Genomic DNA, 22001 nt, shown 5'->3' on the forward strand with positions numbered 1-22001 from the left:
TCTCAAGCTCCATTCTCTCTGCTGCATTGTCAGCAGGACTGTTGGAGCAATATTGTCCAAGAGATTGAGTGGTGCATTGGTGAAACAAAAGGGGGTACACTTTCTCAAAGCAAGGAATCAAAAGAGAACACAGGTCACCTTGAAAGTATGCTGCCTGAAATCAGTGCGCCGGAATGCCTGCCCTTAGAGGTAGGTTGGAAGGATCATGTCATCACAGCCTTTCTGAAGGAGAAACACAAAAGGAAAACCATGCTGTGACACAAGAAGAAGAAGAAGCTGCTCAGACTTAGAGAGCAGCCAGAAAAATTCATCAAAGGCACTGCTGCCAAGTGCACAGATGTGTGGAGCAGTAGGGCTTCTCAGGTGAAACCTTTCATGTCAATAAAGCAAAGTTCCCAAACAGCTTAAAAACCCCACATAAAGGGACCCAAGAATGCTTAAGACCTTCAAGTGATTCCATAAAATTTTGAGATTAGCTTTTCCCCTGCCTTGAGACTAGGAGTCAGTCTGACCAAAATAGAAGTTCATGTGAAGTTACCGTGTTTCCTACACTCTCCCTGGTGGAACTGTGTGTACCATAGCAGGATGTTCCCATGATGATCAACAGATAATGGGGACAGATTCTTCTCTGGCATGTCTGGCTGGCATGTGTATACCTTTGGGCTGCTCTGATCAGCCAGCCCTGACAATGGCCAAGACCAGTTCTTTTTCCGGAGGCAATGGTAATGGTGGTGATGCTTCAGAAGTGGTACCTGTTAAGCAGCACCCACAGATGGGCTATGTAAAGTTGTGTTAAATGCAGTGGGGTGAAGGAAGAGTTGAGGAAGCAGGAAAAAAAAAAACCCGAAAAGAATGAGAAGAGATGTGAAAGGAGGAAAATGGTTAGATAATGTCATGTGACAAGGCAGGTAGCTCATTGCACAGCAGAAATTGAATGCCATTGCCTGTGCTGTCAGCAGCCCCTTAGACCCTGGGCTGCACTGGAGGTGCACTTCAGAGGTTCAAGAGAGACTTTGTTCCCCATGCCAAGCTGTCTCTGAGATGACATGGTTCACACTTATGATTAAGCTGAGAACACAAGGACGGTAAATATAGTGAGCAGACTATAGAGGTTATGGTTTTCTCTATATTGCCTAGTTTTGAAACCAAGATGTCAGTCATTCCTCTTGTTAGCGATCCTGATTTGTGCCATGGAGCAGACAATTAAACCAGTGATATTACTGTGAACTCAAGGAAAGTTACACTCAGCTGTTTACCCTAGGGAGGAAAAGAAACCCAGGAAATTGTACTGGTTTAGATAACTACTGTGGCTGTACCCCTCCTGCTACAATTAACAGACACTATATAAGCCCTGTTCCCATTTCAGCTGCTAGAACAGACAAAAGAAACACCCAAGAAATATAACTGCAGTCACCTAATCATCCTACTGCATCAGCTAGTTCCTGCAGCACAGGTCTAGTTAAGTGAACAGCCAAGAAAGCAAATACAGCCAAGGCACCTGTATTTTTCTTGTTAACCTTTAACTTGAAAAAAATAGATGTATCTGGCATTCTTTCCCTTGAGATTGCTAGTGTTCTGCTAAGCAGCTGAAGTGACGTCCATGATGCAGCAGTAGACAGATAATTCTGTGTCCATGAGGTTTGCTGTATTAGGTAGCAAAAAAACTCATAGCAGTATCATAGCTTGCTAAAATCCTTTGTACAGCTTTTTGAAATGTGCCTTTGGTATCCTTCTAGCTGGTTGGATCTCTGAAATAAAAGGGAGACTGTACTCCAGAATAAACCAGCCCCTGTTCAGTGGTGCAATTTGCAAAACCCAATGCAGCAAAATTAGAGTAAGACCTGAGTCATGGCTATCACACCAAACTCCTGTTTCCAGGACAGGGGAGTAACCGGAGTCATCTTACTCCATTTGAAATAAGAGATTAAACTGACCTTCAGGTCTTACTCTAATTTGCTTGTGACTGAGATGTTGTAAATGTGGAGAGTGGAAAATGTACCAGACTCACTTGATCTCTCTGATGAAGGCAGGAGAGGCCAGACAATAGCAAGCTGCTCTTCCACCATCTCATGGAACAAGCTTCCCTGTTTGACAAATCTGTCGAGCAAATCTTGCTGCAGTGAGCTCTGTGAAGCAGCACTGGCAAACCTACTCAGCCCTGCCAGATTTGGTGTCCTCTTTTCCTCAGGCCTTGTGAGGCTCTGTGGTCCCCTGTCCTGATGTCCCTGGAATCTTTGGATATGACTGGTCCTCTCCACAGTGCTTTTCACCAGCACTGAACAACTTATCCTGTGACTGCCTGCTTCATCCTCCTGATACTTTGTCTGGTGCTGTTCTGGGAAGGTCAGCCAGGCAGAACGGTTTTTATGTGTATGGGAAGTAATAATTTATCCTTCAAGCTTTAATCCTTGACAAATAAGTTCTTTGGGGGGATTTTGCAGGAAAATGAAGGTTAGCGGCAAGTCTCCAAGCAGGCACTTATCAGAGTAGTGGAGAAGAAGTTGATTAAACAGAATCACATGGTAGAAGATAAGCTGAGTACACGATGCCTTTAGTCTTATGCTCACTTAAGGCCTGAGGCTCATAACCACCAGGAGCTTTTCAGTTCCTGAGCCAGGAAACAGGCAAATGTTGCACAGACAATGTGATCGAAGAGCAATGGTGTGCCATTCCCACAGCGGCAGCCAACACTAAGCTCCTTTTTGCTATTTGGCCTGGATTAAGTCAGCATTGGCCTGGAGGATTGCTGGACTAGGATAGAGCCCTAGCTTTGGGGAAGTGTGGACAGGACTGCCTGGAAGTACCCAGGTGGGTAAAGGAAGGAGTGCAGCATCAACCCACAGTGCTCATGTACACCGGGGAGCAACAAAGACCTGGCAAGTCACTGCTTGGTTTAACTGGAAGAGACACAGGGTGCATTAGGACTGCTGTGTACCTTTAGGAGAGGTTGAGTTAGGACCCTGAGTTGGGTCACCTTGTGAGAAATCATTTTTGCTCTCTCTCTTTTTTGCATTTATGTCTCTCCATTGCCTCACCCTTCTGTGGCATTTGCTAGTTTCCATATCTGGGATCACCTGCTGTAGCTATAGACTGTAGTTATAACTCTGAGGTGGTGGGAGGACAAACTCTTTCATGTTGCTGTAGTTCCCAGTGTTTCTTTGATGGTGACAATGTGAGACTGCAGCTAAATACTCTGTATGTACAGTGAGCCTGTAAGGATGTGCTGAAAGATCATCTGTAGCATATCAACCATAAGCGTATTAACTCAGGTGGTTTTTTTCTGTCTCCATCTTGTGTTCTCAGCCAGCAGACTGCCTAGAACATACTTGTGGTCATGTTACCTTAGAGCTCAGTGTGTAGACACATGCCTTATATTATAGCAGTGTCACTGACCTGACAAATGCAGGCATCTGAGCTGAAACTGTGATGCTGTTGCTGTGTGCCATGAGGAACGGAACACAAGAACAGGGGAAAGAGGGAGAAGGGCTCATTGTTTCCTGGTTACACGCCAGGTCAGAATTATCTGGTGTTCTAGAGAGACCCCTACTTTCTTCCTGCTCCAGGCATCCCTGGGCAGCGGGGGAAGCAGGCTGTGCCTCAGCAGAGCCGGTCCTCCTTCACAGGTCATGACTCGGGCAGCAGCTGGCCTGGGTGATCAGTGGAATTGTGCTTAGCTACCTGACATGCTGTGCACAGCCCTCAGGGTAGTGACATGGGTTGAATGGGCAAGATTAGAAGAGTTCAGTAGGAAAGAGATGGTCCTTTCAATGATAGAGTGACAGGGGAGGAAGGTGCTCCTGTCCAAGCTGCCTGTTATGAGATCTCCACAGCTGCCTTGCAGGCATATGGCGAAACAGAGCTCACCGATTTCTGAGGCTCCCCCTCACTGCAGCCAGGGCACTGAACCCTCTTGCACACCCACCTATGAGCTACATCCACATGCAACTTTGCCCTGAGCTCTCCTGAAAGTATCAAAGGGAATTCCCGTGTCTGAAGTGTTTTCTTAGAGCAAAAAGTCACTTTTTAGAGAAAGAAAACAGCTCTGATGGGTGACAAAGATTAAAATAAATTATTTGGAAACAAAATTCCCCTCTTCCTCTACTTAATCCAGTAATTTTTGGTGCCTGCCTACATGTCAGCAAACTCTGCATAGCCTCCTCTGGAAAGTCTCTGTCTCCTTCCATCTCTCACAGCCAGCTCTGGCTGTTCTCTTGTCTTCTCTGGGACCTCCACTCTGTGAACCCGCCTCTGGCTCCCCTTCTGTGTCCCTCACTCTCTGCCTGCCCCACTCGGCCCTGAAGGCAGCTTTTGCCGCCCCACGCACATCTCCTTCTGGAAGATCCTGCCCTGGCAAAGCAGGAGCAGGTCCCCGCTGCCTGGAGTTGCTCGTAAGCACTGGCACCTTCCACACCCGCTGGGGAAACGGGCCTCTGCTCTCCTGCAAGGCAAAGGGGTACCCTCTCCTGCCAGCGGGTTTGAGGCATTCCCCCATGTAACGCAGGGACGCAAACACCCCTGTGTGGTCTATGCCACGCACCTGAGCAGGCAGGGACCTGTGGCCACCCACGCCTGGTGTCACTGCAGCTGTCCTGCTGCCCAAAGAGGGGTCAGCACTACGGGCCCCGGCAGTGAACTTCTTCACCTGAAGAGAGACTGTGAGGACACACGTCAACTGTATTTTTAGTGGTGCCCCGTCTGTTGGTGAAGGGAGCAGCCACAGGCAGATCCCACCCCGTCATTTCTGTGCCTCTGCTTCCTTGCTCTTCTCATGACTGCTTCTCCTCTTGCCTGTGCGCTTTCTTCTCCAGCTCCCTTGCTCTCACACACACACACACGCAGAGCTTGCCAAGCAAGCTTGTAGTCCAGGAACCTGCCTCACATGGGCTTTGTTTTTTCTTCAGGCCTTACTGTATGTAGCTCCCTGCCTTGGGCAAGGACCGCTTTGTTCTCAGCTCTCACTACAGCAAGGATTGTTTTCTCTTTCTACTTGGTCCGAAAGCAGAGTGCAGAAAGTACACAGTGGCTTTCAGTCCTGTGTCTGTGACCTGATCACAGACCAACCTGACAGGCCATGGCATCTCTCAGTAACAGCACTTTCTCACAGGAGCCCTTCGGCATTACCAGGAGCCCTGTTCCCTACTCAGTGACTGGCTCTCACATCATCTCATTCTCTCTTTCTTGACAGATCATGTTATAACCTATGATCACAGAAAGTCCTGATCCTCACGTTTCTCTGCTGTCACCTGTGGGCTCCTCCAGAGCCGTGAAGAAGGGGGAACTCCAGCCCCACCATGAGAAGACTTGGTGAGAAGTGCCTATGACATTTTGGGGAACAGCCACACCTTGAAAGCTAGTTTTAATTTTTATTTTTAGCAATTAAGACAGACTCAAATAATGTTCTCCATTCAGCAGTGATCCACAGGAGCAGCTCTGCCTTCCCTCTCTGGGATTAGATTAGAGATAGTTTCATTAATGCAGGGAAAGTATGTTAATTTGAACCACTCTAAGAAAAGGGTGAATCAAGCTACCAGCGAGTTACCAAGACTGGCTTCTGGGCAGTACACTGCCTCAGACTTCTCCTCAGATGGAAGATGTCTGTTGGTGCCTCAGGGTTAGATGCCTGAAGTGTCTTAACCTTCAGGGAGTAACAAGCCTCTTCATTCCCCTCCTGGTCAAGGTGGCTGTGCTGCTTGAATGGTTGGCAGTGTGCGGACAACCCAGCTGCACTACAAAGCAAACAGTCTGGGCTGTAGCTTACATGGTCCTGTCTTGCTTTACCAAGACCTCTTCGTGGGTGGTCAGCCTATTTGGTTCTTGCTGGCTTATTATTAGAGGCCAATGCCTCACCATCCCAGCGCTAAGTTGCCCATGCGAATCTCAGGCTAACCCCATATCCCCTGCCCAGTCTTGTTCTCCTTTACGTATGGCACTCATTCATTCCCTTTGCCCCTGGTTGCCAAGGGAGGGAGTGGACAGGGGTCTAGGAGACACTGATGTCTTTTGTGACTGCTGGCAAGTCCATGAGGCCTAAGAGAAATTCATAGTCTATCCATTCAGTGTCACCTTCCACTTCCAAGGATGACTTAGTCGTACATCCTGCTGGCCCAAACTGAAGTTTTGGGATTTAATTCTCCACATCGCTCTGAACGTGTGGTTTAGTCACTTACTTAGGTTCCCTGGGCATTACAATGCTGAACACAGATCATAGGAAGAGCCGTGGAAACCACACCTTCTCTTTCTAGGCCCCCGCTGAGCTGTCATGGGGGTGATCATTTGGGCCTGTTGCAAAGGGGTCAGGAGGGTGCATTTGTGAAAGTCTGTGAGGTACCTTTGTCTCTGCACTGGAAACGCCTTGGAAATGCTTGGCTACCAGTCACTACACCATATGCATCTTCCCTGCGAAGGGCAAATCAGAGCATTAAGGGGCTGCAGTGTGACTCTCAGGGACAAAACCACCACCAGTCAGCCTTCTTCTTGCTCCTTGCTACTTGAGCCTTCCAGGAGACCACACTATCATGTCATCCTTTCCCACCCCCAGCCTCCTCAACCCCCACACTTTTGTCTGCACCCCATTTGATGGAAAGAATCTCACTATCTCTTGTAAACCTCCCATCTCCTTAGCACTGCTGTGTGAGTAAGCTGAGCCTGCAGCAAGCACTTCTGAGCATTTGTTGCTAGAGCTGAGCAGTGGTATTGTGAGGGATTGCTGAGGGTAGGTAGGATAAACTTCTCCAAATTCAGATGGGTAGTGTAAGGCCATGATTGGCTTGGCTAGAGATGGAAAAGATTCTCTGCCCCAAGCCCTGCAGCCCATCTCCTAGTTATGCTTCTCTGTTTCTACCCAAGCTGTTGGTGTTTGGCTTCTGCATTCCCTGGAAGCAGACCTGCTGTTGCATCCTGCGAGTCATCACCAGGCTGCTTCAGTAACTCATCTTTCCTTCCATTCACAGGTCTTCTACGCATGGCGACTCAACCCATGTGAGAGCTCTCTTATGTGAGTACCCAGCAGCACACTTTGCTGTCTGTGGTCTGTGGACATTGACTGGCATCTAAGCGACACCCCAGCTCCTTCCTCTCCCCCTAGACGCCACTGTCTTAGAGCCTCCATGTGCATTTGCTATGACATACATCAGTGTTGATGAGAGACAGGAACACTGCCGGGTGATCTTGAGCTGCCAAAATAATCAGCTCTATGCACAACATGGCTTAAAGGATTTTTCGGTTAGCAGCATGCATCCACTAAAGAACCTAGACACTCATATTTTTTCTGGGGACTTCCACACTCTAGACTCCTGCCACACAGGCAAGGCACCTTTGGCCAGTCCTGTGGAAAACCGGATGTATCGGAGCGTGGAGAACCTTCATTGGGCAACAGTTGCTGACTCTGGGCTTTATTCTCACTGCCGGAGCCTGGATAACGAGATCATCTTTCGCTATAGAGGCACCAGTCAGTGGACAGAAGGCTGTGTGGATGTGGCCCCAGTACAGAGCACATCGGACTCTCTGAGAAATCTTTCTTTCCATGCTAAAGAGACATCTCGATCAGCACAGAATGCACTTCTCCCTCCCTTTGCCAAAGTGCCTCAGTGGCTTTTCCCTTCTGCAGAGGAGAGAGCCCTACATGGGGATGCCAAAAAAGAGCTGAAGGAGAAGCTGAGGCTGCACAGCAGTAAGGTGGCAGAACCCTGCAAGCCAGTGCGTCCACAGGCAGCCCTGCCTGACCTGATGGCCCAGGAATTTTTTGAATGCCAGTTGTGTCGGCAGTACAAGAACAGTTGTGCTGTCAACTGCTGCACTGTTTTGGTGGAACACACTGCCCTCAAGCACAGCCTCACAGGGAGGCAAAGACTGTGTTTTGCACACAGGATCATCAGTCCAGAAGACATCAAGCAGGAGGCTCAGAGGAGGCTTCAGCTCCAAAGGCAGAATAGCTCTCCCAATTTGCCCCTTCAGCATGCCAGGGAAAGCCATGAGATGGCCAAATCTAGAACAGCAGAAATCCTGGAACAATATAGTGGGGAAACAGATATCAAAGCCACATTGGGACAGAGCAAGAAAGGCCGCTGCAAAGGGAGGCTCTACATACCCACGTTTGAGGAATTCAAACAAATGAGAAGTAAGGAGGCAAATTCATCTGCCAGCAGCAGTGGGCCAACAGAGTGCTTGAATAAGGGTCTGCCTGCAAACCAGACCCTGGAGGAGGAGAACAATAAGAACATCTGTCCAGAAGCTCTGGGGACCAAAGCTGTGAATGAAGCTGCTGTCACAGCAGAGGATGACGATGATGTGTTCCATGAAAACTACACCTCTGCTGGCTTTTCCCAATATCCAGCCACATGGGATGGTTTCAGAATGAGCAGCCCTGAGGTGAAGGACAGAACCTTCCAGATCTCCAGCCCGGATAGATCCCTGGTCCCCGTTTGCTCTAGCCCTATTCCACGATCACCTTTGCAGGCAGTAGCAATACACAGACCTGGGCAGGAGATCTTCAGTGATGAGCAGCAGAAAGGAGAGACAAGACAATTAAATGATGTCCTCCACCTTGCAGGGCAGTCGCTGGCTTCTGAAGCCCAGTCCTCTTGCTGTTCATCGCTGCTGTTAGAAGCCACAGACTTATCAAGCTATGGAGCTAAGCTACAAAAAATGAAGGATGAATTCATAGGTTCAGCCCTGGAACTTATTAAGAAAAGGTAACATGCTCTGTGGTGTCACCTGAAAGCAGTTCCCTTGTTAATGATCTGGTCTCTCTCCTGATATGTACATTTAACTCCCATAGCATAAATACGCTGTTGGCAGAGCCTTTCATCTTAGGGTCTCAGATAGCCACATGTACGTGTCTTTAAGCTGTTGAGCTTAAACTCCATCTTTGCATAGGATTAAACATCAAAAAGCATTTTCAACTAGACTTTGCGTTTTTGTACACCTTAATCCTGTCCAGACAGCAGCCATTAGTAGTCCTGAGACCCAATTTCCCACCCATTTTATTTCTGTAAGAAATTGTTGGAAGGTCTTTTTTTTATTTTTTAACATCTGTTGAAAGTAGAGGACAGCAGAGGGATACAAAGTACTAATGTGATTCCTTTGAAAAAGGATGTAGAGTCTGTCCAACCGCTGCAGGACAGGAATTTAGGTAGTGTGACATGCAGCAACAAGTGCTTTCACTCGCTGCCTGTACATAGTGAACGGGCAAACAAATGAGAACAAGATAGATTCTACGAGTCTTGAACCACCCTCTGGAGACCAGCATAGGCAGCAAGTGAAAGTACTTGCAAATACTGTCCTTCTGCCAACTGAGACAGTGTAAGCAGTGACAGAAAATACTTGAGTAAAGCCTTCCTCACTCTTCTCCAACCAGGGTTTTCCCCTTCTCTGGGTAAGATTTTCACAAGGACTGCTTTCTCTATCCTGGTTTTGGACACTGCAGTCCTGTTACCTCCCTCCTGTCAAAGAAATGGGGATCCCTTTCTATGCAAGCGGGTGGGTCAACAGAAATCAGCAAAGTTCTGGAAGCTAGGAATTTGGGTCAGTTATCAATGTCTTATCACTAGATAAGGCTGGTGGGAAAAGGAGGAGTAAGTGTTGGTGGAGTGGTTTGTTTCCATATGCTTGGCGTTCAGGACTGGCTTTGTCAAGAATTACATTTGACTCGGTTCGTGGCTGTTTCTGACATCCACAGATGTGGTGTGTGAAACGGCAAGGCATCAACTTTGTACACTGACTTGGTATTTCTGGAATGCTAGAGCTCTGAGACTGGACTCAGGTTTTAGAGGAGATGATAGTGACTTCTGCATAGGAATGAGAGTTGATTGAAAGAACTTCTGTGGAGCTGAAGCTCCCCATGTAGACAGAACCAGAGTGACAAGCAGAAATACTTCTGCAACTTTATAATCCAAAGGGAAGTAGGTGTTGTCAGAGCCCTAAATGCTTCCTTCAGCTGTCCAGGCCAGCCTTTGTGCTTTTGTTCTAGAGTATGAAAACCCAGTGAAGAAAGAGATGAGAAAGTTACGGTATGCAACCATTTTCATTGAGTAGGCTATTTTTATCATTGATATGAAATGAAATACACAGAATGGCACAAGCCGTGAGTAAGAGCATAGGAACAGCTGTCTTTGGGCAGATCAAAGGTTTGACTGGTATCTGGAGCCTGAGGTGCATGCATTACAAAATATATAGGAACCAGGTAGTGCATATGATCTTTCTTCCTTCTACTCTCCCAGCCTTCAAGCACTCTCTGCCCAGGGCCTTTATGGTTTCAGTGTGGTTTCTGTGCTTTTAATATCCACAGTGGTTTTTGTTTCTGTGAATGTGTTGAGTCTCCCTAGTTGGATTTGTTAAAATATATGAGGTGATTTTATTAATACCAAAATGGTAATTGATCTAAAAATGAGAATGTCAGTGGTTCCAGTATTAAGAGAGGTTGTTTCTTGTGAAGGAATCACCCTGGCCTGTTTCTTTTCCATAGTAATAACAATTAATGGTAAAGGTTGTAATTTCTTCAGGATAGCAGGAGAAAACAAATCTGTTGGCAGTGCCAGATTACTGGTTAGTGGGAAATTCCAGTTTCCTTTGTCTGGAAATGTCTCAATTTTCCATCATTTCACCCGAGACTGTAAAGTGCCTGAATATTCATTTATAACTCAAGCTGATTCTCACTGCAGAGGTGGGAGACTTTATGTCTGGGTGTTTTGGGTTATAAATTATAATTGCGGACATCCAGGGCACATTTTTTCTAAGTCTCAAATGAAATGAGCTGAAAGCTGGGGATTTGGTCCCATTTCCACAGACGCTGAGCTCAGCAAGCCTTTGATAGAGATGTTGTGATGGAGCATCACAGAATAAGGTAGCTAAAATTGTCTTCTCATTCTAGTGGTTCTGTGTAAGTGTTACAGTTTTACAAAGCAGTTTTGTTTGGTAAGTTAATTGCCTCCCTAGTAATTTGTAGTTAGTTACTTAAGACTCATTCAAATGCCTTAATATTTCATCAATGAAGATTGCATTTTCAGCTTCTTAATTATGACGGCTTTAGCCCCCTCATGGGTCACTGGATACCTTTAACTTAGGCTGTAGTCCTGGCTGGGACGGGGTGTTGACATCTAGGTGGAAATCCTGTAGGCATTTCAATATATAGTCCACTTTCTGAACTTATTTAAGCAGTGAATTGCTCAGGATAAGGACGTGCAAGGGCCTGGGATTCCTGTCTATGAAATGAGAGACAAGGTGACAACAAAAACCTGTGCAAGGAAGCAAAAGACATGACTAAGAAAGAAGGCTTCCTGAAAGGAGTGATGGGGTGTATTTGGACTGACACCGGCATGGTGGTTAGAATAACAGCTTCCCATAGCAGAGGACTCCAAGTCTGGAAGGCAGGTGCCAGCAGGGAAGGAGCGGACAAAATGTTTCTGTTAGTCAGAAGGAGTCAGGAACATGTGGAAAGGACTGAGAAAGGCCAGACTGGACAACAATAAAACCATGAAGAATCCTATACAGACAGTGAAGGAAAGCAGGTGCATTTCCAGTTGTGCACCACACACGCAGTGCCTCTGCTTCCATGAGATTCAGAGATGTGGCCCCGAGGTGTAAAAGGACATTCAGAAAGAGCCTGTCCTCCCTGTGCTGGCCCAAGGGCATCATCTGCCTTGGGGAGAACAGGGAAAACTGACATAATCCCAGGCAGAAAACTCCTATCCCAATAAGTTATTTGATCCCACAGAAAGGAAACATGCCAGAGTCCCCTCTTGTGCAGTTCTGCATGAGAGCAGAGGGGACTGCTTGAGCTGGCATTGGTGTAGACCTCTTGGCAGCCCAGATGTCTGCCAGGGGGAGGGGACTGGAGGAAGGGGCAATATCCCTTTTTCTTGGCAATGTCCCCTCTTCCTTCTAAGCCAGGGGCAAAGGTTAAAGCAGCAGCCCTAACTTTTAGTTCTACAAAACTGTTTGTATCCTCCCTGTTTTGTCTACATCCTTCTGATCACACTGGTGGTGCGGTGCACAGCGACTGTTCTGTGGAGCAGCACTTACCCACACACAGCATGGCCAGTACATCATGCAGGAGGGATCTAATCACAACTAGAGGTAGAGCAGTCAAACCAGGAATGAAGAAATCTCCTTTCACACAATGTGGGCTCTGCATCATTGCCTTTCTTACCTCTAGCTGACCAACCATGGGGTGGGTTGAATTTCTCAGTCTCCACTCACACTTCCTTAGCTCAGCTGTTTGGGTAGTATTGGCTCTTATTCCCACTGCAGGTCACTTCTGGAGATTTTTTAAAAATATCCCTATTGGGTTATGGAAACCATGATATGCAGTGGCATCTGGTCTGCAGACCTTATCAGTAGAGAGCTGCTGTCAGCTTCACTTAGAGGAGCAGTAATACTCTGGAGTACTTTCCATGTTTAAGTGGATGATCTTGAAGCACTGTAAAAATGACAAATGAACACTCAGCTTCCCTCTGAGAGTATGGTCTCTATGGTCGGAGGTGGTGTGATCAACAGGAGAAGATCATATTCCAGTTCTGAGCTCTGCTACTGACCTTGGACACATCCCATTGCCTCTCTGTGCCTCAGCACGGTCCTTCTTTCTGCATGTTTCAACCAGAAGCTGTTTGAGCAGGAGCAGCTTTTGGAAATTGTAGTTTTCCGGCAGTGGCAGATCCTTTTCAAGAACTTTCTTGCTCCTTAACCTCTGTCTTTGCTGAGACACTGGAATAAGCTGCCCAGGGAGGTGGTGGAGTCACCATCCCTGGAGGTGTTCAAGGAACGTGTGGACGAGGTATTGTGGGACGTGGTTTAATGGGCATGGTGGTGTTAGTTGATGGTTGGACTTGATGATCTTACAGGTCTTTTCCAACCTTAGTGATTCTGTGATTCCCTCCCACAGGTGTGCCCAGCTGAACTGTTCATACTTTACCCAACTCAATGAAACATTGATGAAATGATCTGGCTGGGAGTACATGAGGGAGGATATTTTTTTAAACCCAGATCATTTCAAGACTGATTTTAGGTCATGACCATACAGGCCATGGACTGGCTGAAGGAGTACTATCCCAAATGTGGCTGGGGATGGGAGGGAGGAAGGAGGCAGGAACCTCTTAAGCCAAACCAGGACAGGACAGTACCATAGTGGGATCACAGCCTTGCTGTGTGCCTGCGCTGCTCTTACTGCAAGCCTGTAAGGGGGCTAATGCAGTCTGTACTACAGACTGCTCTGTGACAGCGCTGATGTTGGTATCCCCTTTCTACAGGCTGGGGAGAAGAAGCCTGGAGGGGTGAAGTGACGCTTCCAAATCCACATGGCAGGGAGTTAGCACAGCAAAAAGTAAAAGCCAGGAGCCTGCTGTTAGCGCTGTGCTGTTGCTGCGCAGCTGTGGTTGAACTCTTTTTAAGTTGGTAAATCCTCTGGTAGCATCAGCTGGGACCTGGAAGCATAAATGGAGAAAGATGGAAAAAGCATCAGCTGGAAAGTTGCAAACCAACTTTTCTGGCCTGACAACAGAGCCAGTTTGTGCTCTGGGAGATTTGTTCCCTCTTCAGCGATTTCAGTATTGGCTGATGGTTTGTTATTGTAGCCAACTGTCATTCATTGTAAGGAAAATGCCCATCTGTCTCATGTGTTTGCTTGTAGCTGACAGTGTTGGAATTGCACATTAGCAGTATGACCTACGAGCATAAGTTCACAGTGAAGCCTTTAAGAAGAAGCAGATTTTTGTCACAGGAGACTTTTGTTAAGCATAAAATACATGCATAACATGAAATACGTTCCAGACACTGGCTTCCTCTATGTACAAGCATCCATATCCAGTCCTCACAACCTTTCTTTTTAAAGGAATCCAAGCACATAAAAATTAAGTAAACCCAAAATGAAAAAATTAATATTCTTCTGAGCCAAGCAGGCTTCATTATGCATGGAAATAAGGTGTCTTAGAGAGTCTGTTAAAAAAATATATCACAAGTAGTATCACAAACTACAGCCTGTAAACTACTCTGTCAAGTCAGTGGTTTTGCACCAGACTGTGTCTGTCTGGAGAGGTGGTGTTGTCTACAGAGAGGGGAATGTGGGGCTGGAACAGGCTGCCTGTATCAGCCAGGCCAGGCCCTTGTTAGAACCAGACAGCCGTGAATAAGAGCATCCCAGAATTGCCAAGTGAGAACAACAGACCTGCCAATCTTTTCAGGACTCTAAAGTGCACCAAAAGGCCTGATCCTGAGCTAACTGAAAGCAGAGGGAATCTTTCCAGTAGTTTCAGCGGGCTTGGGTTCATATGAGATGAAAAACAGAGGGCAAGCTCCTTTAATCCTCTAATCTCTTCAAAGTATTACAGTTTTTAGCAGGTGATTTTCATCCAGATGAGCAATATGGTTTCTGTGTTGACAACATCTCTTTAAATAGCAGCAAATACGGATATGGCCTACTTAGAAAGAGGGTTTTCTGGTCCCTGTGGGAGAACCTCATGTTTTATGGACACAAAAATGCCCTGTGAACACCCAAGACTTGATATCCCAGACTGATGCTGGCATGAGTGCAGTCACCCAATTTGCACTGCTATAATTGAGCTGTGTTTAGAGCCCCTGAAACACAGGCACAGCCATCCATGCCGACCAGTCTAGATTCCTGCCTGCATTTTCCCTAAACTCTTGTGGCTGGTTGCTCAAACCAGGGCTTTCTGCTCAGTCTCATCTGTGTCAGGAACGGCAGGTGAACTACATACCTGATGTTCATCAGAGTCTGCTTCTTCCCCTGCAGCTGCAATGCTGAGACAGCTGCCAAATCCCCCTCCAAGGGACGATGTGATGTGAGGAAAGCTGATCTCCCACCTCCAGAGGACAGCCAGCAGCCCACAGCGATGTCCATGGCAACAGAGACCTGGGAGGACAAGCCAAGCAATGAGACATCCAGCGACACTGCACCTGCAGGGAATGTAAGGGAGAGAAATTCCCCTCTCATCCTGGGCACGTGTTCAGGATTATTTTTCTTGTCAGAAGCTCTAAAGGATCCCTTTATTGTAGGAACTGGGCAGACTGGAAGCCCGGGATCTGAAATCACACCAACTCCCATGAGCGATTAAACTTTGTCAGAAGCCTTTCTAGTGCCTTTTTTGTTACAGTTAATGAAACAGGAGTCAGTTTTGTGCCCTTGCCTATCTGCCGCTGCATCTGTTGCAGGGAGTTCAGCAATAACCCCTTCATGGCTTTCAGTGTGCCACCAGTCCCTTACTGCTGTGCTGCCCGGGACATCTGACAGATTCCCTCCTAGTCCCCACTTGGTCAAACCACTAATGTAGGTAAGGCGTAGAGGCTGGAGTTCCTGACCCCGCAGCGCTGAAACATTCACAGAACAGAGCCAAGCTAGCTCAGATCCCTGGAGGACAGGCTCAGCCCCTGCTTTAGGCCCTTAGTCAGGGCTATGCTCTTGACTTCTTCATGTTTATTCAACAGCTGTGATCCAGCTACCGTGGAGCCACTGTACTCAGAGCTACACAGCAGCAGAGGGTTGAGGGGTTCTTGCTGTTAGGACTAAGCAAGACAGAAGGACCTGGGGGGACAGATTTCCTAATGATCATGTAACAGAGCTGCATTTATAATCCTACACTGATTAATTGCCTTTTCTCTCCTTTGGCAACTAAAGTCCAGTGTCTGCAAACCAGGCACTGCTTTGACCACTGCCTTGCTCCAAACCCACTTGCTTTTCTTGCAGACCCCCAGTCCTGGCTGCCGCCGATCCAGCTCCGACATCGTCCATGAGAGCACGGATGGTGCCAAGGCCCAGCGGGAGTGTCGGCTGCGGCCGCACTTCAGTGACCCTATGCCGACAGACTCGGTGAAGAGGAAGCAGCTGGAGCTGAAGATTGCAGCTGCAGCACGCCAGCACGCACAGAAGCGCCGGCAGGAGCGAGACTATGGTACCCACATTCTGCACACTCAGAGGGGGTTGATGGGCCAGATGCTGAGCCCTGCTACACTGGTGTAAATATGGAGTGACTCTAATGACCTGAGGGAGGGAAGTGTTCTGGCTTTAACCCAGGTGTGCAAGAAATCAGGATCTACTCTGCTGTGTCTCTGTCCCTGCCTGGCAGATGGCAGCAAGGGAGAGAGACCAAATGAGTTCACAGGTATGGGCAGAGCAGGGATGACAGATGCCAGATGGGTTTCACCTGGGAGCCATTTACTTTTGACCCCTGCCCTTCCCAGCAGCAAAACAGGAGGGGGGACATCTAACAGCCCTGCTTTCACCAGATCTCCCCCACCAGGTTCCTACCACTCATGGCTGTGCCAGCTTGAGCTCTTCAGGTGAGCTCTGTGCAGCTGGCAGTGCCTGTAATGATTTGTGTCTGTTCTCAGGTCCAGTGGTAGCAAAAGCCAACCTTGGCCATGGTGGCAGCTTTGATGAGACCCGCCGCGCCCCACGTGGCTCCCTCCGCTCCAGACGTCATTGGAGCAATGTCAGCAGCCTGAGCACGGACAGTGGGGTTGTTGGCATGAACGATGTCCGGGATGACCTGGATCCCAGCGAGGCCAACCGGACCAAGTCAGCAGACGTGGAGAGGGCAGATAGTGGCATTGGCCAGATGCCAGCCAGAAAGTGGAGGAACAGGGCGTCTGAAACGCTGAGCTCCCTGCAAGCCTGGGAAGCCCACCGTCCCTGCACTGACTGTGGAGAAAGGGACCTCCCGGTGGAGACAGACATGCAGAACTGCAATCAGAGGCGGGCTGACCTCTGCGAGAAGTGCCGCAAGCGCAGGACAGAGCGCAAGGAGTCTGTGCTGGAGTTTGTCAACACGGAGGCCAGCTACGGAGAGGACCTGCGCATCATCAAAGAGGAGTTCTACCTCCCCATGCAGGCAGCTGGTCTACTGAGCCAGGAGCAGCTCCTGGGCATCTTCAGCAACATCCAGGAGCTCATTGACCTCAACGAGAACTTCCTGGAAGTACTTCAGGAAGAGATTGATCAGGCCTTTGACCAGGTATGATGTTGCGTGCTCTACAGGGGCCAGACCAGGCAGACAGGAACAGGTTTTGTGTTAGTGAGGCAGCATAGATGGAGCAGGGGATCAGGAGGTAGGACTCCTGGGCTCAGGTCATCTGCCCAGTCCCTTCCTCCTTCAGCTGTTGTAAACCAGTGATTTCCATAGGCCTGTGCCAGGTCACAGCTGCTGGCCTCACTCTCTGCTCTGGTAACGCCACTGACATTAGCAGACCATCAGCAGTCTAGCTCATATTTCCCATTAACAGGATCTAACTGTCCCATTACCAAAGTCAGCCTTAAGCCAGTTAGCTTGGATGTGCGTTGCTGACCAGTTGCTGAGAACAACTGCAGAAGTTGTTAAGTGCCATGTCTGTTACCTGAGTTACAGGCCTCCTCTGCTCATTTGTTCCTAAACCCTCTCTATTTATGCACTGCTGCGTTAGCCTTCTGGCAGAGCTGCCAGCAAGAAGGGCCCCAGTACACCCTTCTGACTAGCAGGCTCACTCTGGCCTCTGGCCTTTGAGCCCCTGCTCTGGTGAGCTTGCCGAGCCCACAGAAGCAGAGAAGACATCTCTTTATGCATAGAAGAGCAAGGGGTCAGACCAGCTTTCCTTTCCTTCCCCACGCACTGCTTCCCCCAGGACCTGCAGGGACTGCCTTTCCACCAGGAAGGGTGAGCCCAGTTCCACTTTTAGTCTGGTGTTCACCAGATCCTGCAGTAGGGTCATGCTGGTAGGACTGAACGCAGGGTCCACGCTTGTGCATCTCCTGAGCTAACCCAGCACGGGCTGTATTGCATACTTGCAGGGTGATGATGACCTGATGACCGTGTGCATCGGCGAAATATTTCTAGAGTTCGTCAACATGCTGCCAGCCTTTCAGACCTACTGTCTTCAGCAGTCCTCCTCTGTAAATATGCTCAACGCGCTGGAGAAGGAGAAAGAGTTGCTGAGGTGAGAAAAGGGCTGAGCATATTCTTCCAGGCTTTGGGGACAAGAAGGCACCACGCTGAGGGCGAAGCCTTTGTCAACTCAACTAGATCAATGTTTTGATGCTAATGATGTTCTTCAGTGATGAGCTGCTCTCTCTTGGGGTGAACAGAGTAATTTACTCTCCAAAGTATATTAACCCCTTGATATCCCCACTGAAGCAGCCAGTTGGTCCCCAGCTGTATACTCTATTTTGTGGTACGAGTGTTTGCTCACTGACTGCTGGGCTGAACTTTCACCAAATAACACCCAGCTGAGAACTGCTCTCAGTCCCTGCGCCAGAGCACGGTTTGGATTTCCACTGGGGAAAGCCACCGTATGAAGCATGCATGACTTGAATTTGTTGCCCATTCCTCGCCCTGGCCTGTTGGGCAACATCAGGCGAGTCACTTCTCTCTTTCCACTGCAGCAGCTTAAAATGATGACGGTACCAAATTCTTGTTTAGAGTGCTTTGTAATCTAATGATGAAAGGAGCTACAAATTAATGTAATCTGATATAAAGTGATGTATCTGCCTTGGGCCTACGTCAGTGTGTACCAGAGAAAGATCACACCCTCGTTGTTTTACAACGATTTAATAGAAGACTGCCAGGATGTTACGTGCTAGTGTCGCAGACACCTCATTGCTGTTCTGCAGCTGAGCACAGCTGCAGAAATTGTTGTTAGTTTTTGAGAAGACAGAATTCACAAGGCTGTTAAAATCAGAGAGGGGGGCTGCAGTGCCCGGCAGCTGTCAGCACCGCATTGTTCATTTGCATTTAGGATTGCAGCATCTGCTGGCAGAACAGCCACCGTTTCATTCTCTCTTCTTAAATCCCTGCAGAATATTCCTCAACGTCTCCCAGAATGACAACACAGCACTGCGGCGGATGAACTTGAGGTCCTTCCTGATGGCCCCTTTGCAAAGAGTCACCAAGTACCCACTGCTGCTCAGCAGAATCATCAAGGCCACCACCGAGTACCACCCAGATCATGGCAGCCTGCGGGAGGCCAAGAGCCGCATCGAGTCCCACCTGGAGCACATCAACATGAAAACCAAGCAGGAGGGGAACACGTGGACCCTCCGCTCCTTTCGCCAGGACAGCAAGAAGAAGAGGGAAGTCATCAACATCGAGATGAGAGAAACCGCCCTCAAAACTGTAGGTTGGCTGCGGGAGGAAACACGATTTGTGATGGAGGGGTCTCTGCAGCTGGCCCAGCCCCCTGATGGCCAGTGGGTGAAGAAAGGCAGCAAGACTCTCAAGTTCCAGAACATGCAGGTCCTCCTCCTGGTGAACATGAAGCGTGTGTCCGAGTCCAGCCTGGAGTCAGCCGAGCCAGGGCCTGTGAAGGATGCTGTGCTGGTACTCATCAGGGACAAAAATAACGGGAAGTTCCATTTGCTCAGGGAGCCTTTGAGGCTGAGTAATTGCATCGTCTCCACGGATCCTGACTGTGATGACACCTTTGAACTCATTGAGATCAGGCGGGAGGCGTTTGTGTTCCGGGACAGCGACCAGGCACGGACTCACCACTGGTTCAGGCAGATCAGGCGGTACTCAAGGGAGCTGGGCTCCTGGAAGAAGCGGCGAAACGCGCTACCCAACATCATGATCAGCACCCCTCACACCAGGCCCTGAGTCCTGCACAGGCAGCACACAGGGAGACTTGGCTTGACCAGTGCCACATACAAAGGACCATCAAGAGCCTTGGTGGCTTGAACTTGCTCTGCTCCATGGACAGCACAGGGAGGAGCCTGGCCCATGAAGACTCTTGGCAGCACTGGAAGCAAGCATTACAGCCTAATTCCAATCTCCAGCCTCAGGACTCACAACCTGTTTGTGGCTGATGTACATACAGAGGTGGGCTTCCCTCGAGGAGCAGATGCCTGGAGGAAAATACTGAGTTTAACTTGTTAATATTGCACTGCGGGAGAATGATGTATGATGCTTGCCATTGCATGGATTATGTTGAAAGCCAGTCTTGACAACATGAGAGAGGTTTCCACCATTGACTATATTTCATCAGCATTAGGTAAAGTCAGGGTCAAAATTAGATGCAGTATTATGCTACAGGGGAGGAAAGTTGGAGAAAATTATGTTTTCCACTGCTACTCCTAAGGACTATGTTTCATTATTCACCTCTGTATATTCAGTCAAAATACTTGTTTAAAAAGAAAGGTGTTTCATCTTTAATCCAAATCAAGTAGGTATCAATTTGCTCAGATTCAGCTGCATGCACACAGCAAAGAAAAAAAAAGCAGGCAAGAATAAAAGGATTTCTTGCTCTCTGACACATACACCCCACATATGTGCAGAACGTGTGGAAAAGCAGTATACCCCCACTGAAAGTCTGTTATTTAACTGACCTAGGGACTGGAACATAACGCTGCATCTGAACTATCTCAGAAGTGTATGTAAATATAGCTCCGCTACTGCTAATAGTGAACTTAAAAGTTTGCGATTATTTAAATGATGTAATCTAGTATATTTCAAAATTTAATTGAAAGGAACAATTTACATTGTACTGTAGAATAACATAAAAGGTTTTAATAATTATGTTTCAATGACTTTAGGTGGGTATTTTTTTAAATACTTGTTTTCTGGAGTAGATATTTCATTTAGTGTGGGTGGCATTCAGGTGAACAATGTGCTTACATCTGTTCTTTGGATCCCCTGAACAGAATTCAGGAGCTACTCCTAATGAGACTGGGAGAACGGTACAAGCTTGCTACCCTAATTCTCACTAGACAACAATAGACTGGCACAAAATTTTATGCTCTGGCCGCAGCCCTGCCTGGGCAGGTCAGTGCACCAGATGTGAGATCCGAACCTGAGGCCACAAAGCACTCCCCCATAAGGTCCAGCCTCTCTCAGCTCTGAGCAGGGAAATGGCTTGAAGCTGAACAGTGGTAAAAAGGCAAACAGGGTTTAACCTTTTCAGTGTGACATCACCACTGACCACTGCCTTGTGATTACAAGATCAGCAAAATGTCACGCTGTGACTTACACAGCAAAGGCCGGATTATTGCCCTAGATGCTAAATTAAAGGACCTGAATTTTGGTCAGTGGATCTCAGAGGACAGCCTGTCAATGTTCTTTCAGCCCCCAGGGTAAAGACAAAGCTAATCAATATTATTCACTACCAACAAAATATTTCTGTTACAGGCATTTATTTTACAGGAGGATTCACACAAGCATATTTGTGTATTTCTCCAGAGATCAGCCAGCATCAGTAAGTGTACAAATGAAGGCAGACAGAGGCTACCTTCATGTAGGTAGCTGTAATTCTGTAAAGTCACCACTGACCCAACGTGTGAGCAGGCCTCCAAACCGTAGCCAGTGCTTTGTCCTCTTGCTACAGCTGCCAGGGCCTGTTACGCTGCTCTGGGCACTGAGGCAGACACCAGCAGTGAGATGTGTGCGTACTAGCTATATTTTCTCTTCATCTGCACCATCCAGCATTTTAGTGCTTCATTTTGTCCTTGAGGAAATGGGAGGTTTTGCATCATCTGGAGGTTTTACAAACACACAAAATGTGAGGGTGGCAGCACACAGCTGAGAGCTGTAGCAAGCGATAGCTGGCAAAACGCTTGTTGGGGCAGCAGCCTGACTCCCTCAGGCGAGTTGGAATTCCCTCCAGCTATTTCTAGACATTAGACGATAAATTATTTGTTCCCCCAAAATACACACTGAACAGCCAGTGGAGAGCACAAGGCATTGCTTTTAGTCTGTTGTTTGTTTTTCAAATAGATGGATGCCTAAGCAGAGCAGCTGCTGGAAGAAGATTTCTCTTATGCTGTCATGACAGATCTGCATTCATGAGCCTTCAAGCCCCATTCACCTAACATGCAAAAAGCAACAGCTTGTAGCACCTTTGTTTTCCCTCCGAAGATTAAAATGGCACAGCTACCTTCTCTTCATTACCTCCAGTGGCAGTTTTGATAAGGAAGGTGTAAGTATAGTAAGCCTAATAGCTTAATTTATCCAAACAGCGAGTGGCTTTCACAGCCGCAGAAAGCTGCTGCTTTCTGGAAATTTTTCAATTACTTCCAGCACTGTGATTTTCTCCAC

The 22001-nt window shown here is 47.9% G+C and overlaps 1 protein-coding gene across 1 annotated transcript; it reads left to right on the forward strand.

The window, feature by feature from the left end:
* Nucleotides 1-7230: 7230 nt before the first annotated feature.
* On the forward strand, nucleotides 7231-19568 carry LOC104253751 (uncharacterized). The gene is made up of 8 exons (XM_059820521.1): nucleotides 7231-7736; nucleotides 7797-8690; nucleotides 14741-14915; nucleotides 15692-15924; nucleotides 16376-16667; nucleotides 16698-16958; nucleotides 17768-17913; nucleotides 18773-19568. The coding sequence occupies exons 1-8, from the start codon at nucleotides 7231-7233 to the stop codon at nucleotides 19566-19568; spliced, it is 3303 nt and encodes a 1100-aa protein (XP_059676504.1).
* Nucleotides 19569-22001: the final 2433 nt, after the last annotated feature.

The sequence above is a fragment of the Gavia stellata genome, chromosome 8 (genome assembly GCF_030936135.1).
Source record: "Gavia stellata isolate bGavSte3 chromosome 8, bGavSte3.hap2, whole genome shotgun sequence".
Classification (NCBI taxonomy): domain Eukaryota; kingdom Metazoa; phylum Chordata; class Aves; order Gaviiformes; family Gaviidae; genus Gavia; species Gavia stellata.